General features: G+C 40.5%; 2 protein-coding genes across 6 annotated transcripts in view; both read left to right on the top strand.

Moving 5' to 3' along the window:
* srgap2 (SLIT-ROBO Rho GTPase activating protein 2) overlaps positions 1 to 8072 on the top strand; it is a 69737-nt gene extending 61665 nt beyond the window's left edge. For 3 of the 4 annotated variants that reach the window (XM_042500896.2, XM_088085115.1, XM_088085123.1), the window contains 7 exons: positions 562 to 786; positions 1901 to 1980; positions 2381 to 2579; positions 3311 to 3448; positions 4267 to 4501; positions 4900 to 5010; positions 5105 to 8072. In XM_042500896.2, coding sequence (XP_042356830.2) covers positions 562 to 786; positions 1901 to 1980; positions 2381 to 2579; positions 3311 to 3448; positions 4267 to 4501; positions 4900 to 5010; positions 5105 to 5653 — 1537 coding nt within the window. In that variant the 3' untranslated portion in view covers positions 5654 to 8072. The remainder of the gene's footprint in view (positions 1 to 561; positions 787 to 1900; positions 1981 to 2380; positions 2580 to 3310; positions 3449 to 4266; positions 4502 to 4899; positions 5011 to 5104) is intronic. The other variant, XM_088085118.1, reaches the window with a different exon arrangement.
* Positions 8073 to 11089: 3017 nt separating this feature from the next.
* ikbke (inhibitor of nuclear factor kappa B kinase subunit epsilon) lies at positions 11090 to 23883 on the top strand. 2 transcript variants are annotated; one of them, XM_042500877.2, is made up of 21 exons: positions 11095 to 11528; positions 12017 to 12116; positions 12397 to 12534; positions 13335 to 13464; positions 13569 to 13750; positions 15659 to 15819; positions 16166 to 16276; positions 16407 to 16586; positions 17822 to 18018; positions 18370 to 18428; positions 18557 to 18648; positions 18796 to 18897; positions 19238 to 19295; positions 20430 to 20542; positions 20630 to 20706; positions 20791 to 20830; positions 20919 to 21020; positions 22039 to 22135; positions 22347 to 22438; positions 22531 to 22602; positions 22703 to 23883. In XM_042500877.2, exons 2-21 carry the CDS (start codon positions 12018 to 12020, stop codon positions 22764 to 22766), a joined length of 2166 nt encoding a protein of 721 aa, XP_042356811.1. In that variant the 5' UTR covers positions 11095 to 11528; position 12017; the 3' UTR covers positions 22767 to 23883. The 2 variants fall into 2 exon arrangements, with proteins under 2 accessions (XP_042356803.1, XP_042356811.1); XM_042500869.2 differs by having other exon boundaries at positions 11090 to 11528; positions 20630 to 20830.
* Positions 23884 to 24943: the final 1060 nt, after the last annotated feature.

The following is a 24943-nucleotide window of genomic DNA, read 5'->3' as shown; positions in this document are numbered from 1 at the left end:
GTTATAGGAGGTAGTTTACCTCAGAGCAATCTCACAAAATAATCTGTGCATGCACACTTTGTTTAGTGCAAGCTTGATTTTATACACACACATGTCGAGACACACATTCCACACCATCCAGTCCATCCCTAAAAAACCTTGACGGAGCCTTCCAGTGAGGGGAGGTTAGAAGAGGGGAGTGAAAGACAAAGAAAAGGGATGTGGGAGACCTGAAATGTGAGACTCCTAAGTAAACCAAGAGGAGACAGAAGGAGAGCTTCTTCTTTTCCTTTAGTGATTTACGGTCACTCCCGGTGCTCCTGCTTCTTCTCACTCACCGAAGCACACCACCTGAGCTCCATCTCCACAGGGCACAAATGAAGCGATGCAGGCTTGGTTTACTGGTGGACCTCATGCAGTCCGACATACAGATATACACCCACAGCTTATTCACTTGTAGAGCTTGGAGGCTTGCTATAAATGACATGTCATGGTTGTTTGTTTGCACAGTCAGTTTTTTTTACGTTAGGAATAAGGATTAGGTAATGCCCTATGAACAACTCTGCTTTCCCTTCCACCCAGCCTGTCCCAGTACAGCGAGGAGAACATGATGGACCCTTACAACCTGGCCATCTGCTTCGGCCCCACCCTGATGTCTGTCCCCGAGGGCCACGATCAAGTCTCCTGCCAGGCTCACGTCAATGAGCTCATTAAAACCATCATCATCCACCATGACACCATCTTCCCTGGACCTCAGGACCTGCCAGGCCCCATCTACACCATCCCTGGAGCTGGAGATGACTTCTGGTGAGAGTGTGAGAGTGTTAATGCGAGGGGAGGGGAGTTTGATATAAGTCATGTAGAAAAGGAATTGCTAAGGCTGGTGGGACAGCAGGGGATGTCTCGTTTAGTTGGTATCTAACTCGAGGGATTTGGAGATGATGAGGAGGCCCAGAAAGGGGGGGGCAGATGGTTGATTTAGGGGTTGCCGTGGAGTGTTGGGGGGACTCAGCTTGTCTGCTCTGCTCAGGGCCAGGGGGCCACGAGGATCAGCTTACCCTCCATCACACAGGAGATTAAAGTACCGCCTGACCACATCAGCCTGGGAGAGCACAGCATGCACGCGCACGCACACACACACACACACACACACACACACACACACACACACACACACACACACACACACACACCACAACACACACAGGGCCCAACTTTCAATTTCACTGTAATGACAAGCCTCGGCACCAGTTATTATGATTACTGCCAGTCGGTGCAGTTGTTTAGACTCTAAGTCAGGCTGGAGGAGCCGTGTAGAGAGGAAATATTATCACACTGGCATGCCTGGGCTTTGTTGCACCTCAACAGCCATTAATGTCATGTGATCAATTCTGGGAATTCGGAAGTAAAACAAATATATAACGGGTATTTAAATTATTGTTTTCAAACTAAATGTCAGTGTTGCAGTACTTGACAACTTCTAAGTATACCAAATGAATAAATTAACGAATAAAGCATTTACCAGGTATCAATACACTCAAAAAATATTAGAAACACTTCATTATTTGTGTTGATAGTTCTACATTTCATGCAGTTAGGCATGTCACAATAACAGAAATTTGGTCAATACCAGTCCCAGAGAAACTCTAAAAAAAAAAAAAAAAACCTCACTCACTTTCAAAGTGTCTAAAATCTGAGCAGAGACAGGCAGCACATTTTGAACAAAATTGTTATTTCAAGGAGTGTAGAGGTTTGCATCAGGGTTATAATCTAATGACACTAAGTAGTGGCGTGGTGCATACAGTATGAGCTTATGCGATTTAAAAAAGAAATATGAAGTCAGGCTGTGAGTCATTAACACATGTGAGACTTCTGCTCTTGTATCCTCTAACCTCATCTGCTCTCTGCCTGTGCGCCTCAGTGACAGTCCACACTGTGAGCCCCCCCTAGTGGAGGAGCCTGCGCCTGACACCGTCTCCGTCATCAACAACAGTGAAGATGGTGCGTATTACACACACGCACACACACACACACACACACACACACAAATGAGTACACACAGTACATATACTTGATATTCTGTATTTAATGAAGCCAGTTTCCTCTTGTCACGAGTTTATGAATTCTCATCTTGCTTCTCTCACCAGTTACCATGGCTCTAACCATTTAAACCAGCCCATCCTTCTCCCAGTAACCTGTTTATTATGCTGCTTTGTTAATGCTCAGCATTTTTAACATTTGTGCAGTCACCAAACACAGCAGCAGCACTAACCTGCTATGCACTAATCTTGCTTCCCTTCTCCTCCACCTCTTTTTTTCTCTCTCTCTCATTCTCATTCGTCGCTGTCCCCCTGCTTCTCTGTCCACGTCCTGTGTCTGTCCACCATCCTCTGAATCTCAGGCTCCTTGGCTGTTTCAGAGTCCGACCCATTCGAAGCCATCGCTCGGTTCGACTACTCCGGCCGCACTAGTCGGGAGCTGTCGTTCAAGAAGGGCGCGTCTCTGCTTCTGTACCAGCGAGCCTCTGATGACTGGTGGGAGGGACGACATAACGGAGTGGATGGACTGGTGCCACACCAGTACATCGTGGTCCAAGACACGTAAGATGTGTTCCAGTTGCTCATCTCAATCAAATATCTGCATAAGGAACAGAATTGCAAAATGAGGAATTACAGTATTTCTCATGTTTTTGTGTGTTGTGAGTACCGATCACGATATCTTACTCATAGCTGCAGTTGTAGAGTTTTGGGAAATGCAGACTCTGACCGTCTGCCCAAAACATCATCAAGAGAAAACATGGAAAGTAGTCAAATGGAAATCCCCATCTCTAAGGAAGTTGATCTATGTAGGAAACTCCATATCATAGCAGATCCGCTTCCTTGGTAACTTTTAGTGCTTTTTTTACACATCTGTGGTGATGGATTTAGAAGGAAACGTTTGCACTCTGCATGAAAAGCAACAAAATGTGTGAAGCTCACACTTACTGCACCAACAATGGGTATTTCAGACGTGGTGAGTAAAAAGTTGTTTAGAAAATGAGCAGTCATAGAATAATACCCAAGTTGTGAAAATAATGGATTTTAGTAGTAGCTATCCCTTTTGTTTTGGGTAAAACACATTTTTGAAAATACTTACTAGTGTTTATTATTCATTTAGTTTTCACCACTAGTGTTGAGTCAGCAGTAGTAGCTCATTGGAGGCAAAGTGATACTAAAGATGGCTTTGTTTTTCAGAAATTACCTATTGGTGATGGAGCCACTTCCTCCTTTGCTAGTTTTGGGCAAGATGGAGGAACAGCAATGATTTATGAGCTTCTGCTTGATTGTTTCAGGTCTGATGGGGGCAGGGCAAGTCCAAAGCCTGATGTGGACAGCAGGGACCTGCTGGAGGAGAGAGTGTCTACTCGAGGCAGCGCTGCCTCTCCTACTGGAGCTCATGTGGCAGACATCTACCTTGCCAACCTGAACAAGTGTGTCTCTTTTGCAGATACAGACTATTTACAGCATTTTGTAGATTTTCATTTGCAGCTTTAGCTCCTTCATTACTTTTTTGTTGTTGTTTTTAGACTTTTTTTTGCCCTGAGTCGGTTTACCTCTTGAACCAAATCCCAACAACACAGTAAATAATAGAAAGTGATTCAGACAAAATAACTACTTTTTTGCACAAAACAAGCACTAAAAGCAGAGCCAGTTTTACTTTATGGCCAACATGTTGAAACTGGACTTCCAGATGAGTCTCTTTGAAATTACTGATTGCATTCTCAAGAAATGTTCTCACAGTGACTCTATTATAATAGGAAACTTAGTGAAAGCCCTTGACCACAACTCTTGACAGAAAAGATAAAGAAAAATAAAAAAAGCGAGGAGCATGCTGGCTGATAGCTCTTATTGTCTCCGCAGCCTCCACAGTGCCTCTCTTTCATGAGGAACTATTAGTCCCTCTAACAACTAAAAATGTATTTACAAATTCCTTCATCCCAGGTGCCTAGTGGCTCAACTGGTAAAGCATGCACCCCACGTACAAAGGCTATGTCCTCTCCGCCCTTTCACTCTAACAGGCCTTTCCTATCCAATAAAGCTGAAAAGTCTAAAAAATAATCTATAAAAGTCCTTTATCTCAAGTGCAGTCAGTCCTTTAACAAGTTTTAATGATTTTGTCAAAATGCATGTTTTACTAACTGCTCATTTGCTTTTCCTGTTATTATTTCTTGTGTTTGACGATCAAAAAAACAATTTTCCACTCGGTTGGACAATAAAGATATTGTTTTCTATTATTTGTCTCATTCAGGCTGAGGAAACGTCCAGAGTCCGGGAGCATCAGAAGAACGTTCAGGAGCTCAGAGAGCGACAGCACGAGTCCAGGAGCCAGTGGGGGAGGAGGTGGGGGAGGAGTAGGAGGAGGGGTGAGAACAGCTTCTCTTCCTGTTGGTGGAGCACTGGTGAAAGAAACTGGAGACAAACGACCCGTCAGCGCTCACAGCATCCTCAACTCAGTCACCCGCCACTCCTCTCTCAAGACCAAGGTAACATCTTCAACAAATAAGTGTACATTTTAAAATCTGACAAGTTGATTTAAAAAAACTGAAAAAGGAAACTGAAAAATATAACTATCAGTCTTACTTTATGTTTACATTATATCTAAAATCTAGTTACATTCACTTAATTTTATGAAGTTTTTGCACCTTAAAAATTTGTTTTAATTCAATCAGTTGAAATTTTAGCAGCTTCAGTAAACTAAGAATATTGTGCTATAAATCTGTATTCTGTTGGTTGTCAACATAAATTCATATTTATAGTTATATTGACTTTTTCAATGCAATTGGTTTCCCAGAAGATCAACTTGTCAGATTTTACAGTAACGTGAATGAATTATTTTGTTTAATTTGATGAGTATTTAATAGAGGGCATTATGAATATTTAGGTGGAGAGTCCACAGTTACGCAAGACAACCACAGCAGGGCGCTCTAAGAGCTTCAGCAACCACAGACCACTGGACCCTGAGGTCATCGGCCAGGTGGAGCACAGCTCGCAGGTATGACTCCACGTTGGATCACTTACATCCCCATCTGATATTTGGATATTTGTACACACGTGATAATATTTTCTGTCTGCCTCTCGTGCTGCAGGACATTGAGGCTGCGATGAGTGAGCTCAGTAAGTTGGAGAGACAGGGCACTTCCAAACATACACACACCCCGGACGTGGTTCTGGACACACTGGAGCAGCTGAAAGGCGTGAGCGGCGGCGGCGGCGGAGGAGGAGCCTCGGAGCCCTCCAGTCCACTCCACTCCCGTCTGTTACGGGACAACGAGGGCGGCTCCTCACACGCCCACCCACTTCAGCGCAGCGCCTCCTCCGCCAGCGACGTGCCCTCCTCCTTCCGCCCGGCCAAGACCCAGCCGCGGAGCCCTCTGCCCTCCGCCACGTCCCCCTCTCTCTCCTCTTCCTCCCTCTCCTCATCTGTACCTTCCTTCAGAGAGCTGCGTCCCCCGGCGACACGGCCCAAGCCGGTGGTGTTCCCAAAGAGCGGAGCTGGCAGTCCGGCCATGGGTTCCCCGACCTCTACTGTGCCCCCGACGCCTCCTCCTCCACTTTCAGGCCACACACACTCTCTCCCTCACACCCCTCCACCTCCACCTCCACCCCAGTCTAACGACAAATCCTGCCCGGCTTAGGACTTCTCACTCTGACCCACCGTACTCTCACAAACTCTCACAGCTCTTCTACCAGGTGCAGAAGGCACCTCGTTTGTAACCCTAACCCACTACTCATGTGTAGCATTCACTTCTCGGTATCCAGGCGAGTTCTTAAGACGCCATGTTCCTTTTAGAGTGTCAGAAGCCCTCTCCTGGCAGCTTTGCTTTCGACAGGTCAACTATCAGAGGGCGCCGTAGATTAGTGAACACCATAGAAAGACTTTTGCCACCACAGAGATCCCAGGCATCACTGGATTTTATTTTATTTTTACAAGGGAACAGGACTCCTACTGACCTACAGCTTACATACACTAGTTTGTGATGTTTGAAATTGTGTTTGAGTGGGCGTGCAGGAGTGTTACTTGCCTTTACACACAGATCTAAGTGAGGAACAAAAAAAAAAAAAGCACTGTTTGATTTTGTAAAGTAGACATGACAGTTTTTTTTTCTTCTTCTTTTTTTAATGACCCACGACTAGCGGACTGGAAGGGAGCATTTGATTCCTGAGAATAGACTGTGAAATACTAAGCTCTCACTCGGCGTAGAAAACACACACTGACTCGCTGCTTCAGAAGACCGGAGTTAAAGGTGGACTTTTTAGACGATGAAAGGACAGAAAACTGGGCCAAATATCAGTGTAAGTCATGTGATCGAGAGCTTTATTCTATCTCTTCCTCCAGTGTTTGATATGTTGGTGATTTTTTTTTTCAATTACTGTTCAGTACTAGTACCACAACCGGAGCATAGCAGGAGCAGTTTACTCCAAAAAATCACGGCCAACAGTAATTCTAAATAGCAATACGGATAATGACAGCTGGTAGTTTGAGGCATTATGCTGCTTCCCTCCTGCAGCTCTGTTTTGTGTGTAGGGGACCACTGAAACCCAGCATTTTTATAGGTAATGTTGGACACACAAACACACACATTCTCTCCAAATGTGTGTGTGGTGGTGTTTTGTGGCAGCTAATCGCCTTTCAGGTTTTCCTTGCATGCTGGGGCCATAGACAGCAGCCACTATGGCGAGCTGGTTTATATATATCGCAGTACCAGCCACAGGACGTCTTCAAAGTTACAGCTTGCTCCTTTAACTATATACTTCAGACTTAACAGTAAAAAAAAGGGTTATATTATTCTAATGGTGTGTATGTATGTTTAATAATCATGATAACTGGAAGCATGGAGCTGAGGCGTGTGTTTAGATAGAAGCACAACCAACCACCTCATCCGATGCGTTCTTAAGCAAAGTTTGCTTTTGTTATTTTGTTCCCAGTTGTTTATTAATGCTCAGTAATGGTAAAATGTTGAACTGTGTAGCTGTCTGGGTGTGTGTGCGCCTGTGTGAGCATGCGTGGATGTCTAGTATGTATGCTCCTCACCCTCTGGACCCATCATAAAGGGACGCCACCTTAACAGCGACTGTACCAGCAGCCTTAGTGCTGATTAAATATGCACTGTGTACATGTGACCAGATAAAAAGCCTGCAGGGATACATGAAATGTCTTCAGTCGCTGCTGTAACAAGCCCAACGGCGGACCAGCTTTACGTGACAAGAGGACGAGAAAATCCCAAACTTTTTATATATATATATATATACAATATTTGCTAAAATGTACCTAAAATTAGATCTGATGAGGAATATGTGAATAATATGTGAACACTGACTTCTAAAGTAGACACATACCATTCAGGGTAAACTGAATAATACAGTATTGAACTAATTTTACTTTGGTCTCCTAATATTCCCTTCTATCAGCCCTTCTCCCAAAAATACAGCACATACTGCATTCCTGTATGCTCTCTACCAGGTAATGAATTATACTTGTTTATTTTTTATCTCTGTATACTGTTCGTGTATTACCTGGTGTATTTGTGTTGCTCTTACCTCATCATGACAACTGGAGGGACTGTGACCGTGTGTGCGGTGAGAAAATGAACTTATCAACGCACACACTCACACATACAGACATGCATGTGGTTGGTTGGTGTGTTTTTGTCCCGGCTGTGCCGTTTTAAGGGGAGCTGGGACCCTCTTTGATCTCAAATCAATCATCGTGCACTTGAACAACTTGGCTTGCGTGTGGACTAACTGTGTGGGGATGATTTGTCGGAATTGAATATTGTTGAATATGCATTTTTGTGACCATTTGAAAACAGCAGAACTAAAAAAAAAAGAAGGACTGTAATGTCAAATCTATTTATAGTTGTCTCTGTATTACTGGAGAATCCTGTGTTCAGATGTACTTTGTATATACAATGTTGTACATTACAGAGGTACACTCTTTTTTGGTACAATATTGTACAGTAATAGCAATAGTAGTTTAATCAAATAGGCCTTATATAATTCTATGTGTAGTTCTTGTAGTAGATCTGTTTTTTAATAAACATTGCTTGCTATAAAGAGTCTTGAACTTGTTGACATTTCTAGTGATTAAAAAATATAATTTAATTTCAGAAAACAGCCATGACAATATTTTTTAAAAATAATGATAGAATACATTACAAATCTGTGTCAGCTCCAGATATTTACAGTAATTATGAAGCATGATGTAAGAGACTAAAAATAAACCACTGAAGCACAAACTGAAGGGTTTCGATGGCATAAAAGGCAAAAAATGTTTCCATGGCTCATTGGAAACAAATCTTGTTTAAGCTGTGTAGACAAGAAACGCCTCAAACCAAACTGAGGTTAAAGGGGTACTCCACCGGTTAAGTATTACACTCCATAAATTTGGGAGACTCACCATAGACTGATTTAAAAAAAAAAAAAAAAAAACAACTGCAGCAGCCGAAGCAATGATTATCCAACTTTTTTTTCCCCAAATAATGCTGCATTCGCGTGCTCCTCGGACTATCGCATTTCTAGAGATGGACAGTTCTTGTTGGCACTTCATTGTGTTTGTGAGCTTTTGAGTTGTAGTGTGGACAGAAGGTGGATGCTATAAAGAAGGTGTGTTGTATTTTATTGTTGAGAGATTTAAAAAAAAACCAAACAAACACTGATAACAGCTCAAAGCTTTATTTTATTGATTTTGTCCCAGATGTGCTTCTGCACCAGTACATTTCCCAAAACACAAAAATATTGCTTTACTAAACTTGTTTTCAAAAGTAATGCCAATAAATAACGCTTCTAATTAATCTAGGTCACTCTACCCAGACAGCAGCTAAAGGTTACAACCTAAAAACATATTACCAAGTGCATGTCAAGCCCCCATAGCAATCGATCCTACATTTCCCATGATGCAACTCTAGTATCTTTCAGTAGACTCTACTTGCCTTTTAATTACTCATTTCTTTGTAACCGCACACCTCCAGCTTATAATGTGTTGGGTTTTTTTTGTTAAAAATGTTACGTCTTAAATCCAGTCTGGGACTTTAAAAAAAGACAACCCTGAAGACCTGAATTATTATTTTTTTTAAAAAGCGCCCACTATTATACTCTACCCATTAGGTTGAGTAACATGAATTGTTTTGACTGAACTGGTTGTAGGTCCCATTTACTTGTACATGCGGAGCCTGTCAGGCAAGAAAGCTGTGACACGCAGACTAACAGGTAGACACAAACTAAACACAGTGTCTGCAGTGCAGTTATTCATATACTAAACCATATGAATAATAAATAATATTAATCTACATTATCATATTACCCATTGTAATTCAGAAAATGAAATTCTTGTATTGCCCCAGTGACTCTTAAATATGCCTGCAAGATTCCAAAGTGCTGCACACAGTGAGGTATGCAGATTTTAAATCTGTATCTTTAAAAAAAACATCAAATCACAGACACTTTGAGGTAGTGGATAAATTTGACTGATAATAATTAGAGTACTCTGAAAGAAACTGGGGTGTACACACAGAATGTGAATACCCAATTTCTCCATGCTCATGAAAACACCATGTCCAAAATATGATTAGAACAAGGATAAGCCTCATAAATAGGTTATTCGTGTCTATGTAACCACATTCATTCTGGTTAAATATCTCTAACATGTGGGCACTTGGATTAACTGAATTCCCAAAGGTCAGGACCTGATGCCCTCACATGTATCTTCCGAGGAAGAATTTGCTGACTGTCATTACAATGGCAATTCTGCTGTACTTTCCTTTTAACATGGAGCGCAGTTACGTGCAGACCTACAAGCATAACCTGTTTTGGTGGCTTTTTCCAGTTATGATCATACTCCATTATGTTTACATGATGACAGAGAAATCAGGTTATTTACATTCCATGCATACATCCTGGTCTCTGCTACACTGTAAAATCTGATGAAATTGATCTCACTTAAATTATTGGGTCTTGAATCATCCCTGAAAAAGAAAAAGTAACTACAAATCTTAGTTTATGTTTACTTTATATCATAGTATTAAGTTTACTTGAAATGTAGCTGCATTAACTTGTTTTTGTGAAGTTGTTGCAACCTAAAAAGTGAAATTACCTTACCTTCTTTCTAAGTGTTAGTCTGACTTAATTTGATCATGAAAAGGTGGATTTTGACAGTGATTAAGTTAGGAGATCTGCAAGTTCTGTTTTGTTAACATGCTTAAGAAAATACAAAAATGAGTGATTGGTATTCAAACAGTAAATGTGGTCTTTTGACATTGCTAAAATTTAGACAGATTAAATTAATTAAACTTGTCATTTTTATGTTGCAACAACTTAACAAAATTAAGAATGAATGAATGAATGAATATAGAATGAATAAATAATAATACATAATATAATAATATTAACAAACTAGTATTTATAATATTAGTAATATAATATAAAATAATTTAATAATAATCCAATAATTAAATGAAATAAAAAAGAATCAATGAATTTACAAATATGATTGACTGGTATTCAACCAACAGAATACAGATATATAGTACAGTATACTTAGTTAACTTTAGTCCCTAAAACTTTTCAAAATTCCTAAAACTTTACAAAACTAAGTAAATATAACTAGATTTAAGTAAACGTAACAATTGTACATAAAGTAAACAGAAATTAAGATTTACATTTTTATTTACTTAATTTTTTTCATGGCACTTGGTTTCCTAGATTTTTATAAGCAAAATCAACTGGTCAAATTTTACAGTGTAACATATTTAGGTTTCTCATAGATGGATTGTGGCGCTTACATGCTCAGACACATCAATGAAATGCTCAAAAAACCCAATCATAAATGACTCATGTCCATGTTCATGCACTGATGGAGACAGCCAACATGGGTCTGTGGACCCTCAAGGGCCCTGCATGTGGCTCTGCTTCCTCGGGCTCCTCTTTTCCGAGCTAAAACTTCTCTCCAGTCAGAACTAGAGACAGAAAAATATTCCCTGACTTTTTCCCTCGCTTCGTAGTTTGATGTAGGACCGTGAGATGTGCCATCCTGCTCAGTGTGCTCTCTCAGTTACTGTAACACAGGCGGAAGTTCAGACAGAGACAAAAACTGTCAAGTTTGCACTTCGCTGTCATTTCCGCAATCATTTCTAACTATTCCGCCAGCCGTGTGAAGTCCACACTTCCTAAATCTGTTACCGCAATCCACTGCTGCAAGCTGCCGCCATAAGGAAACTGTTTTTCTGCTCATTATCAGCAGGTTTCCCCTGTAAGTTACCTCCTCAGAAAGTATGCAGCTGTTTCTCACTACGGAAGAGGTTTCACACGTAGGCGTATTATGCTTTCAAGCAAGTCGGGTTTACTGTAAAGCTACGGAAAAGTCTGGGCGGTAACTGACAAGATTGACGTTTATTTTGACCACGTTTTTTTCACGAGAAATACAGCTGTGTCGCTGTATCCTGCAGACCTGCTGGAGGCACAGCTGTCAGGAGTTTAATCCACCGAGCTCAGATTAAGCTAGCTGCAGCAGTACAGGTAAGCTAACACGAAAACTACTACAGCTACTTTAATGGACTCGCCAAATAACTTAATGAGCTCGTTAGCTGGTAACCATCATAAAAACCAGTTAAAAAGTTACTAGCGAATTGTTGTGTCATTTAAGTGCACAGTCAACGAGCTGACTGACAGGTAAATTTACGCTAAGTTAATGCTAAATAAAAGTCACCAGAACATACGCAGCTAATCAACCACGTGGATGAAGTCAGACATATATAAGTACGTATGTATATATGTCTGTGGGAACACCTAGGCCTATATAACGCAAGGGATTTAATAGTAATGTGTTTGTACTGTAGTTACATGTATTGTTATAATACCCCATTTATATTACAGCTATTAAGCGGCTGCTTTGTTCTGTGTATTCTGTTAAATTTGACAAGACTAAGGGCTTTTGTCTATCCCCGGTCTCTGTTAACGTTTCTCTATTTCTCTGTCCAATTATTGTCTCTGTCTCTTCCCTCCAGCATGTCAGGGATTACTGCCAGTACAACAAACTACCTGTGGTCTTTACAAGATGTCCTCGGTCAAGGGGCTACTGCTAGTGTCTATAAGGCACGCAACAAGGTAGCCACAGTGTGGATGAATCCTGTCATCATAATAGCACACTTTCAGGTTTTTCTTTTTTCCCCTTAGCATCTTATTCACACCACTGGTGTCATTATGTCACGTTACAGCCTACTTACTGGCTTAAAAGCGACACCAGGAAGTGTGATAAGAAAAGGTTGTGGTTGCAATATAGCTGTAGGCCATCTTTGAAATTCAGTTCTTTCATGACACTGTCATGATCTGCTGATTTAAATATGTGTGTGTGTGTGTGTGTGTTTCCATGTGTGTTTCTGTGCAGAGGTTGGGTGAGCTAGTAGCTGTCAAGGTATTTAACATGCTGAGCTACAACCGTCCTCATGAGGTCCAGATGAGAGAGTTTGAGATGCTGAGGAAGCTCAACCACAGCAATATTGTCAGGCTGTACGCTGTGGAAGAGGTAAGGCGATGGTGAGAGGAGGAAAGATGAGGACAAGGGAAAACAGCCGTAATCCATATTAATTTTGGACATGGTCAGGAGAGCATTTGCACACCTTGTTTTACATTGTTAGACATTGGGACAACATAGTTTTAAAGGTCCCATATTTTGCAAATTTTCTGGTTCATACTTTTATTTTGGGTTCCTATTAGAACATGTTGACATGCTTTCATGTTCAAAAATCACTTTATTTTTCTGTTATTGTCTGCCTCAATAGATCTCTATTCATCATCTTTCTGCAACGGTCTATTTTAGCACCTGTCTTTTTAAGAAGCCCACTCTTGACTGGTCCTGCTCCTGCTCTGACTGGTCTCTGTTTTCTGGTCTTCCACATCTGTGCTCTTGGCATCTTTGCATCATCATTGCAGCTGATGGATGAATGCAATGGCGCTGTAGCAGCAGCTTCCACCTCTATATATCATATGTGTGACATCACAACTTCACAGTAAACCTGACGGATTGTTTAAAGTAACAGTTTCTGAATACACACTGTGCGTTTCCCTGTAGACTGAGCATTTTGATACTTAGTATTTATATAGCACATTTAAGTACTTTATAATAAAAAAAATGACAATCTGATTTAGTACAATACGGGACCCTTAGTACATATATACTCATACCTTCAGTCACTTACCTTTCTAAGGTATATTAGCAGCTCTCTAGTATTTATTATGGTATTTTTGAGACAGTTTTCAGAATATATATTTTTATGTTTACGATGTTGAAGGAGTTGCAGCTCACCTCCTAATGTCTCTCCTTAGCTGCCGTCTAAACAGAAGGTGCTGGTGATGGAGTATTGCTCAGGAGGAAGTCTGCTCAGCGTCCTGGAGGAGCCAGAAAACGCCTTTGGCCTGCCTGAAACTGAGTTCCTCACAGTCTTGCAGTGTGTAGGTGGGTATATATATATATATATATATATATATATATATATATCTTGGTATTTCCCAATAATTTCATAAACCTAAACTGAAGTATTCCCTCTTTCCTCTCTTCAGTGCAGGGGATGAACCACCTGCGGGAAAATGGAGTGGTACACCGGGACATAAAGCCAGGCAACATCATGCGGCAGGTTGGGGAGGACGGCAGGTCTGTTTATAAGCTGACAGACTTTGGAGCAGCGAGAGAGCTTGAGGATGATGAGAAGTTTGTGTCCATCTATGGAACTGAAGAGTATCTGGTAAGATAACAGTCCCACGAATAAACTTAAGCCTGTGTTTTGTTGCTGTTACCTAGGCTGCACAATCCCCTAAACACATTTTTTTCTGAGTCATCCAAACATAACAAATATAATATCTACAGAATGTAGTAAAGATTGATTTCAGTTTATTAGATAAACAGGGAAAAATGGAAATGCATGAAAATCTCTGGAGGCGGAAATTGGCCGGCCTGTATGTTTCAGATCAAGAAATACAGGAAATTTAGAATATTTACTTTTCTCAAAATTTTGTTGAAATTTGACAGTATTTCTTAATACATTCTACAAGCCAAACAAGAAATGGGTCTCAAAACATAATCCACCTTGTCAAGTAGTAAACAACATAAGAGATACCCACAGGAAACTGTGGTGGAAATGACATTTTCACAAACGTCTTTGTTGTTGTCAGCAGTTGTCTCTTGGAGATTTGTCTCCACCATGTGGTGTGCACAGTGTTCTCATTCATCATTTTTATTACAGGTTAGCTTGGAGGCACTCTTAACATAACCTTTCACATTTATTTTCCTTTACTGCTACCTTAACAGAACACAAGGTGACATTATGAACAGAAAATGGTTTTACTGCCTCACTTAATGGGGATATTGCTAAGAAAGTGCATCAGTGCTCACCTAATGCCCTGGATAAATAAAGTAAAGACATCAGATAAAAGAAAGTGTTAAAATAATATTGCATCAATAAAATGTATGCTCAATGCATCCCATAGATGGACAGTGATACGATTATTGCACATTTGGTAACATTGTCTATCAGGTCAGCTTTCCTCCAGGTAAAGTTCTCAAGCAGAAACAGCATTGCATTTCACGGCTGTAATATTTGCTTGTTCTTGAGAAAAGAACACCTCTGTACTAATATATGTAATACATTTCTTTAAAGTACTCATTTTTACAGTCAATGGTGCAATCAATATAGTGTATATTATAGTGTATATAGTATATCCTGATAATTCAGTTGCTTTCTTTTATGCTGCAGTTATTGCTTACAGTCTATAACCAGTGTTTTTCCACATTAAATCATATTATGTTTACTGCTATAAAAGCCCAATTTCCCCATAAGAATAGCTTCCTCTCTAAACTGTGTTTTGAAATTCTATGTGCTCTATGTAATTTCTGGTTTGATTTTATGTCATTCTACTTCAAGCTTAAGTGAAAATCATCGTGTGTTACTAGTGTTAGTGATCGTGTTGAAATGACTGTGAGACAGGTCCTAAGGAGTAGGGCTGCAGCACACTAATTCGGTCATATACCGTATAGCAGGGAAAATGTCAGGAAGGTATTAAGGTGTGAAAAATAGATACAGCCCAAGCCTAGGCACCAATAAAAAAGAGAATAAGAGCTACATTTTAAAGTGAAATTTTCTAATGATAGTCTTTCTACTAACTCAAAAAATGAGTGCAATATTGCCATTTTTGCAAGATGTTTATTACATAAGATTTCATTGAGCTGACCATTTTTAAAAAAGATATATTGTGCTGCCCACCTGTGCGACCTAAATGTTGATATCTTGAGGCAACTTGTGTTATCAAGACTGCGTGGCCCTCTAGTGGACAGATGGGGTGCTGGACTATTCATCAAAGCAACTTCACTGTTACATTCTTGCATGCCACTGAGTCTCATGATCTTTTCTGAGAAAAAGACAGACTTCTGTGGAAAGAAAACATGTTAGGGCAAAACACTGATTTCACTAGATACTTAGACAGTACTCAAGATTAGATGATAATCTCAACTGCTGTCAGCGTTTGAAGGTGCGATGACTGTATATCACCCCTGCAGACTTGTTTGTGTCCTCATTTCTCACTGTGAGCATGTCTATATATATATGTGTGTGTGTGTGTGTGTGTGTGTGTGTGTGTGTGTGTGTGTGTGTGTGTAGCACCCAGACATGTATGAGCGTGCTGTGCTGCGTAAGCCTCATCAAAAATCCTATGGCGTGAGTGTAGACCTGTGGAGTATTGGTGTGACATTTTACCATGCTGCCACCGGGAGTCTTCCCTTCACACCGTACGGGGGACCCCGCAGGAACAAGCTCACCATGTAAGTTAAAGCATCAGGTGTGAGAAAGTAGATCACAGCCCACACTTTTCTGATGTCAACATTGAGTTTCACACGCCGTAAACCATAGATGATTAAGTAATTATACCAGTTTCAATATTTTTTTAAAACATATTTACAGTATACAAAATGATGTTAAGTTGGGTCTCAAATTCTTTGTCTTAAGCTCGATCCCTACTAGCCATTTTCCTTGTTTAAAAGCGTATTTAATGCAGCTAAGGAGAAATGTTTTTCTGCATGTAATTTCTTCAGAAATCTGGGAGTGTCTGGCAGAAAATGAACACCCATCAATGATCCATCAGCCTGACTTGTGTGTTTTATTGTGTAGGTACAAAATAACAACGGAGAAGCCCATGGGGGCAATAGCTGGGATACAGCGAGTGGAGGACGGGCCTATAGAGTGGAGCTACCACCTCCCTCACAACTGCCAACTTTCACAGTATGTCACCTGATGAAGATAATTTGAACATGCACCTCTGTGACTCTTTGATTAGAACATGTGACGTGATGCTGAGTTTTTCTTGAATATCTCCACCTGTTCTCTCCCATTCTGCCCTCTCTGTCTGAAGGGGTCTGATGGTGCAGCTGGTTCCAGTACTAGCAGGTATACTGGAGGCTGACCAGGAGAGGTGTTGGGGTTTTGACCAGTTCTTCACAGCCACCACAGACATACTGCAGAGGCAGCCAGTTCACCTCTTCTCTCTGCAGCAGGCCATGGCACATTGCATCTACATTCACCACTACAACACGTAAGTCTGCAAAGGCATATTTTCCACACACATTATTCTGATCAAACACAAATAAAGCAGACTACAAATTACAGGGCTGTTTAAACAGATTGAAATAAAAAGCATTTATTGCTAATTGTCAGACTAGATTTCTATTCTGTCCTGCAGATGTGACAGACCTTAAGAGTCAGTAAAATCCAAAGGAAAGATGGCAAGGATCCCACAAGTTGCTCATGCCATGTTATTTTTTTTTCTAAAAGTAGTCTAAAAGAGTTTTAACCTGCTAAATGTTATCCATATTTGTCTCAACTTGGATTTTTAATAGTAATGGTGTAATTGGTGCCAGAAGAAGTTACTACACAAGTTGTATTTTCCTGACCTTTGAATGTACTCTCCCTTTTCATTTGGGGTTTTTGTTTACATTATGCATATCACAAGAGAAGTGGTGGGGTTTTAGAAAAAAGTGAATCCGTGTAAAGGAGGTAGTGCCAATGGGATGTTGTTATTTGATCAAACGTTATCGTAGTAATTGATAACATGACTCATCGGTTGATGATTCCATCAACAAGCCGAAGATTATGGGTACAACACTCGAAAAAACACAAGCATATGATGTGATGTGCACAGATTCATGGCTGTTTCTAATTGTGATTTAGGAATTAGTTTTGTATGGGTAAAGAAATAACAATTCTACAACTTATTTCGGATTGTAAACAGGATTGTGTCTAATTGTTTATGCAGCCTTGTGAAAACTTAAACAGACTTCACTGCAACCTTAAAGGGATACTTTGCAGATTTTCAACCAGCTTTGTGTCATAACAGTGTGTGTTAATAACCTGTGTTAAACTACCCTACCGTGTTTTGCCTGCGCCTAGATCTCCCAGGTCATCTCCTCAAATCTGGAAGGATTTTCGCTGGCTTTATGGCTGTTGCTCAAACTACAGATTGTACAGATGCGATCTGTAATTTTGTAACTAATTACCAATGGTTACTGGGTTTTTCCCATGCATTGCTGCACAATGAAAATGTGTACACACTTTCAATTTCTCCATAAACATTAATGCAAACAACAAGCCACATCTGTACAGGGCATAATGGACGCTTCAGTAAACTTGTGCAGTATTACAGCTAAAGCAGTGACCAAGAGCACTAAACTTTATCTAAAAATGTAATCAAGATGCAGAATCAGACCTGAAATTTAAAAAAAAGGTGTCTAGCAGCCAAACATGCTCTGTCTCTTCCCTCAATCCTCTCAGGGTGTCAGTGTTCTTTGAGGAGGTGGCGTCTCAGACTGGTATGGCAGTTCAGCTGCAACATCTTCTGTACCTGGGTCACGACCTCCCTTTGGAGGGCAACATGAAGGTGGTCAACCTCCCGCGTACTTCACCTACCCGGCCCCTCATTCTGCTCAGCTTCGAGCCTGAAGCAAATACCAGCCTGCCCTATAGAGAACGTAAGACAATCAAAGACACGCTCATGTTTGATATGTTTCTGTGAAGTCTAAAGCTTTCCTCTTCTTTATTCTGTCATATTTTCCCCTGGGGAGATATGAATGAGTTTTGATGTTGGTGTATTCCAGCATCACACCTACTCAAACAACACGAGTATCTTTGTGAATGAACTGTTTTTTTTACCAATTCTGTTTAAGAATATTTACGTGAATTCTAATCCCAGATCTGGTACAATGATATACAAAAAATAATGTGTCATTACAATTAATAATGCACAGGTGCACACACATATGTACATGCTGCTTCCATAAACCATGTATGTTTGGGATGTGTGTTTTTTCTCTCCTTTGTAGCAGAGACTCCTGTCATCCCATCCAGGTTCGATGTTATGGCAGACTACAACTTCTCCAAGGTACTGCTGCTCAGCTGATTTTCTTTGCCACCCATGCCTGATGTTATGTTCATTTTTGATTTGAATTTAATGTCTTCTAAGCACCCAGCCCATATTTATTATCTCCTGTAACCCCCTATTGTCTGCAGGTCATGGTGGGAGTGGTCCACCAGTATGTGAGGATAGTACAGTTGCTGCACACACACCGAGAGCTGCTGTTGCAAGGATACTACAGCTACATGTGAGACACACACATACTCAAACAAAGCTTATTTCTTTTGCTTGACTGAGTGATCTACCGCCAAGGTTATTTACTGACTTAAGCTAACGATCGTTTTCAAACTCGTGCATTTTTTTTCTCCTCTCTCACACCGTTATTGTTTCTCAGGATGAAGCTGCGCAGGGAGTGCGAAGAAGCGATGCACAATATCACGATGATCACCATTAGACTGCAGTCTTGCCTCAACTTAGAACACAGGACTCACACACTGTGAGTTTTATCTGCACACAATTTGAACATAATAAAGGAATTCTGTGATCTCAAACTTGAGATGCTAAAATGTGCAAATATGTCTGTATGTATTATCATACATAGCAGTATGGCAAGTGGAGCTGCACTTGCTTTTTTAGGTTGAATTTGCTATTGTTGGTGTGCTGTAGGTTTGGATTGCTCACTGTATGATCTTAGCTGCTATCAGTGTATGTTATGGATTCTGAAAGATGTAATTTGTTGATGAATGTTGACCAAATGCAGCTTTTACATCATCATAATTTAACCTACAACATCTTCCTCCATCTTCCTCCATCTGTTGCATCTTTATTTTTCTTAGAGGCCTTTATGCTTCGGAAAACCAAGTTTCAGCTGATAGCAGACAGAAGCTGCATCTGGTGAGTGGTGTTAGGAAGAAGTATCACAGTCTGACTGATGAGGCTGGTGGAAATTGTGTAGGGAATGTGGCTTTTTTCCCCATATTTTTATGCCAATATTCCTTCAATAATACAAAGAAGTGTGATGAAAGAAGGGATGGCATGAAAAGGCGTTTCAAACTTTGGCAACCTGTTTTGATGGCCGTCTATCGGCAGGTATCAACTCTGCTGAAATCTGATAAATTACCTTACTATTGAAAGTAGGACTGGGTCTTTTTTTGTAGTACCCATACAAAAATGTTACTTCTATGAATGCCTTACTTTGAAAAATATAAACTTTTTTTCTGCCTAACCCCTATTCCCGAACTAAGCCAAACTTGTAGGATGTGAGATGTTGAAACATAAACTGGTATAAAATTTTGCCCCCAAAAAGTCTAGCCAGCTTTTATAACTAACACATTTTAGTCTGTCCTAAAAAGTAAGGTTTGACAATAACAATACGCAGGATTCAAACCCACCACATCGCAAAATATTATATTTTACGCAACCAGGCTGCTCTAGGAGTTCTGTCTTTTCTGTATTTTTAGTTGAAGTTTTCAGTCTTCAAACAGATCTCTGTTTCGCTCTCTTTGCTGGCACCTATGGTGATAAGTGGTAATTGCAGTGTGTTTATTGGCAAACTTGCACCTCCTCCTCTTAAATGGACGCAAACAAGCAGTCAAGCACACAATAGATTGTTTCCATTTTTCCCAGTGAAAATGTCCTAACCTGCTGCATTTCAGTGAACAGGCTAAGCCACTTGTCACTTGTTTGAAAAACTGCTAGCCGTGTCTTATTTGGCGATGCTTTTCACACCTCCCTGAATGTTGTTGTTACTCATAGTGTCTCTGATCAGTTTTTTTTTTGCATCATCCCTCAGAGTTTGCTCGCTTGCTAAATGTTAGGAAGAGGTGTAAGGCTGAAAACCAGGCTGGTTAATTTCTCTATATCAGCTTGTTTTACCTGCCCTGCAGCTGGCGACATGAAAGGGTTATGTCAGCATAGACACTAGAATAGACAAAAGTGCAACATTATGGACTGTGAGCCACTCATTTTTGTGTCAGATTTATGATTTTTTGATTCAGGTATCAGAGTCTGTGGCTGCTGTCTCTGCAGGTCCGTGAGCATCTGCCCATATACGCTGCAGGAATCCGGGAGTTTCAGAACCGACTGGAACATCTGCAGATTGAACAGGCCAAGCTAGCGGAGACGCTGGCCAATGACAAGAGGTACTCCAGGCAGGCAGGGATTATTCCAAGCTTCAGGGTGGCCTCGTGGGTCTGTGGTGTTTGAACTCTGATCTTTTGCCTCCACAGCTGTCAGAAGATGGAGATGCTGCTGCAGAAGATTACGGCAATCCATCAGCATTATCGTAAAGATAGACTAACTGGCAGTATGTATGTTTTGTTGTTTGTATATACTGGATTTTTACTACTCTTTTTGAAATCACCTTCCTCTTATCTTACTTCCACCACAGAGTTGGCATACAATGACGAGCAAATCCACAAGTTTGAGAAGTGAGTATGTGTCCACACAGATGCTGTTCCGCCCTCACAGCCTGTTTCTGAGCTCTCCTGTAAGCTGCCTGTCGCTCTTCGTTCCCAGAATCCACCTGTCGTCCCACATTAAGCGAGTGAAATCTCTTCTTAGAGAGGACTGCTTGCAGAGATACAAAGAGCTGCTGGCCTCAACGCGGACTTGGAGCAGGTCAGAGAATGCTCTCAAGTCACTTTTTTTTTAAAACTCCAAACATACAGCAGAGTCACTTCAGCTGTGTGATCCTAAACACTATGACTGTTTACAAGAAGATCATTTTGGGTTGACAGCCACGCACACAGATGAGATGATGGAAGCTTACATTAGGAAGATTAAAACAAAGGACAGTAGGACATTGCTATTCAGCGGTCTCTCTCAAACAGATTAAATTAGTAGTCTGCACTAGTTATCTTCATGTTACACTTGTTTAGCAAGTAATGTTGAGATAATCAATTTGTATTACACTTCAGATTTGGAATTTTAATTTTGCATAGTGATATGGTTGGTGCCACCTGATGTAAATTGAAAAAGGAAGGGATATTTATTTTGTTGGCTTTTCTGAGATTTCCAAATGGGTTGTAATCAACTCTTCTAAACACTTTCTTTACTCCAGTGTTTATGTATTTGTAGAAGCTATTTGACTGATTTATTTAACTGATTTACATGGAAAGAAAGTCTCCTTTTAAAATCTAATGAGAACAGTTTTGCAGGACAGTTTTCAGGTTTGAATGTGTGTAGTGACAAGGAAACAAATGGTTCTAACTCGAAAGTTTTTATGTTCCGTTCCCACCAAATGTCCAAGGCAGCTGTGTGAACTTGGTATCTGAAGCCTTGATTATTATGATGAACATGTGAACTTCAAAAGTTTGGTCAAGGTTCAAGCATTGTTTTGGTTTTAAAAGGTTGAATATAAAATTATCATCATTATCAACACATTTTACTAACTTAAAATTGACCATAGCAGATTTCAATCTTAAAATAGAAGAACTTCCCACATGGCCCTCAGGTCTTTGAAAGTTGTGAAATTGAAATTCATCATCATGAAGTTATCTTCAGTACAAATGTCACCATGTGCGTGTCACCATTAGATCAGACTGAATAATGGTGAGAGTTCGGGGGCGTTTGGAAACTCTGAGTAACGTTTTAATTTAACCTTTTTTTTTTCTCCATTGCCTCTGTGTGTTCGCAGTGTTTTACTGGAGATGCAAACCCGCCTGCAGGACTTCAGCTCTTTCTCCACAGGCTTGTTGGCAGACCTGGAGATGAGTGAGCAGCAACAAAATAAGGTCAGCATTTCACTTTTTCTGCGCTGAAGTTCTGTGTCTGCAGCAGATCAAATTAAGAAAACAGTGTGCACAAAGACATGCTCACTGATGAAAAAGTAATGTGATTATTTATTTATTTAGTTATAGATTTGGAAATCTTATTTCCTTGGTCCTTTTAGGGTTTCACTAATGTAGCATCTCAGTGACCTAAAGTCTCATCTGCCCTCCTCAGGCTCTGGACACAATCCTTTTCAATTTGCAGTCCAAGCAAACCGAACAACCGCCCGGAATCACACCCAGGGACAAGGACCAGATGGTCTCTAGGTGTGTGTCTTTGTTTTTGTGTGTACGTGTGTGCATGCAAGATAGAGAAGGTTGTCCTGTTGCCCTGATAACACATCTTCCTCTCGTTGTAGGATGCATCATTTGAAGGAGGAAATGGAGATGTTGGTGAGAGAACTACAGTGTAACAACACCATCATTGAGAGGTTAGTTGAGACCAGCTTCCTTCCTCTGTCGAAACTCACGTCTCCACACACGAACATGAAACACATGATGATGACTGTTTGTATTTGTTTTATCCTGTAGTTTGGGAGCAGTGAATCCTGCAGCAGCTCTGGATCCCAGGTTGGCCAGACCCTCTACACTGTGACAAAAGTGCATCATCTTAAATCACAAATCCCACACACTCTTTCTGTCAAGCACCTAATTTTAGCTGCCACTCACGAACAGTTCTGGACAACGTACCGGATCTTTTTTCAAGGACCAGCTGCAGCCCATGCTGTGTGAAGAGGAAGCAGCTGAAGACAATCAATAAAATGTGAATCTCAATTTAGAGATAAGATGCACAGATAGAAGATGGAGGAAATGCCACTGATGGATTTTTACTCAGTGTGAGTGTGAGTGTGTGTGTGTGTGTGTGTGTGTGTGTGTGTGTTTTTTTTTTTTTGCTGGCGACAGAGTACAGCAGCTCAATACAAACCTCATTAATGCCCTTAGTGTTATTGTATTTCTAATAGGCTGCCACAGTGATGGGCCATCAGGATAAAGTCAAATGAATGCCAAGTCAGCTGCTAGAGTGTTTTTCTAAGTACGTCTTTGTCCCACAGAAAATGTTCCGCAGAATATCAAGAACCATAAATGATTCATTTAACCAGACTGACACTATATCTGTCCATCTGTGTATGTCTGTGTTTCTTATGTCTGTGTTGAAGGCTCGAGACATCTGCTGTCTTTTTCCAACATTGGTTGATCATTCAGAGGGTTTCATGTGACTTGATTTCTAGGTTTACTTTGAGTATATTCATTCAGTGATTGATGACATTATTGATTGTCAGCTTCTCTCGGCACACAGCACTGTTATTTTGAGGTGACATTTGTCTCTTCTGTTGATGTTTAACTTGAATGATAAGTTATTTCTTTGTACTTTATCGTAGGTTTAACTGTAAAAGAGAAGAAACAAAATCAGGGAAACTCTGCGCTCACCACGCCGTCTCCTTTCAAACAAAGGTATACAGTCCAGTGACAGTACAGCAACTGAACAGTATGAAATGACATTTAGTCACGAGGGTTCACATGGTGGGGAAATCCCAGGGTTTATTTGTTTATTATGGGGTCACAGGTGATGCGCAGTGTTAGAGGAAACTGTAAAATATACTTTTAACATACCTTAAAACGTACCTTGTCACATTTTTAATCTTGTTTGGTTTTGTTTTGCGAAATTATATCACTGTCGATGAGGTAATACAGGCTGAAAAGTGAAAGTAAAACTCGTTTCATGCCCCCTCTTGTAAGTTTACAACATTGAATTACAATGGATGAAAAGTCACTCGGGAAACAGATAACAGACAACAGCACACTCTCATATTCAGTCTGTACTCAAATTACTTCAGCATTAAGGTTGATGTGGGTAGGTGTTAACGTGGATCTGATGATGTAAGGTTTCAAACAAAACAGAAAACAAGTGAGCTGTTGTGACACTGCAAAGCACGGAGAATAAAACAGAAAGTTTTTAACTTGGTCTGCATGAGAGTGCTGTGGGTGTCCTCGGGGGCTTTCTCGGTTTAGTAAGGGGGACGAGTTCAACTGCTTCTGTGGTTTTGTGCTGCTCATATGACGTGCTCTTGGCTAAGTGGAAAATTTGATAACTTTCCTGTTCTTAGCCTACACATACAAGTGTGATATTGTGTTTTTATCACTAGACTTTGAATTTCAGTACATATGGTCCAGTTTTAAGTCTTGCTGTGCTGTCAGTCCTGTTTTATACCTACACATCAATTGAATTAGTTAATGTGCTGTTTGTTGTGTAGTTTCAACACTGAGACAAAATCTTTCAAACAGTCTACATAGAGTGCCCCAGGGAAGATGTTTTTCTGTAGGCCAACCCGGGAGCTAACGTCACCCTGGCTTCCTTGTCAAAAAGCCTATGGGATTTTTCCATTGGATTTTGGATCACTGCAGAAAATGAGCTCTGCAGTAAACAGACGTTTCTGATACTTAGACGCTTTGTTCAGCAAGATAATCCTCATGAATGAACACCACTTTAAGGATTTTTGAAGCCTAAATGTAACTGTCAGATGTAAAGAGCTAATGTTAGACAATGACAAAGCACATTCTGGTTGCGTAGCTACTGCTACAAGGCTGTAAAGAGCGGCTCAATGTGATGATGATGCTTCAAGGGACAATGTAGATTTACTAAGCATTTTGATACCTTCACAGTATTTATGTAGCACCTATTCCTGCTTTATTTTTTAGTAACAACAAGGAAATTTTCCTTTTCACAATCTGGGATCTTTAATATTTTTACATGCCATATCTTTTTGAAAATCT

Source organism: Plectropomus leopardus, chromosome 2 (assembly GCF_026936395.1).
Source record: "Plectropomus leopardus strain MGB_pleo_1.0 chromosome 2, ASM2693639v1, whole genome shotgun sequence".
NCBI classification, from domain to species: Eukaryota; Metazoa; Chordata; class Actinopteri; order Perciformes; family Serranidae; genus Plectropomus; species Plectropomus leopardus.
This window is presented reverse-complemented; position numbering and strand designations above follow the sequence as displayed.

Excerpts from the sequence above, each read along its gene's own strand:
- ikbke (XM_042500869.2), top strand. The coding sequence starts at position 12,018 with ATGTCAGGGATTACTGCCAGTACAACAAACTACCTGTGGTCTTTACAA. Across the intron at positions 20,543-20,629 it reads ACGCTGGCCAATGACAAGAG|CTGTCAGAAGATGGAGATGC; the intron begins GTACTCCAGGCA and ends TTGCCTCCACAG. Across the intron at positions 20,831-20,918 it reads CAAATCCACAAGTTTGAGAA|AATCCACCTGTCGTCCCACA; the intron begins GTGAGTATGTGT and ends CTTCGTTCCCAG.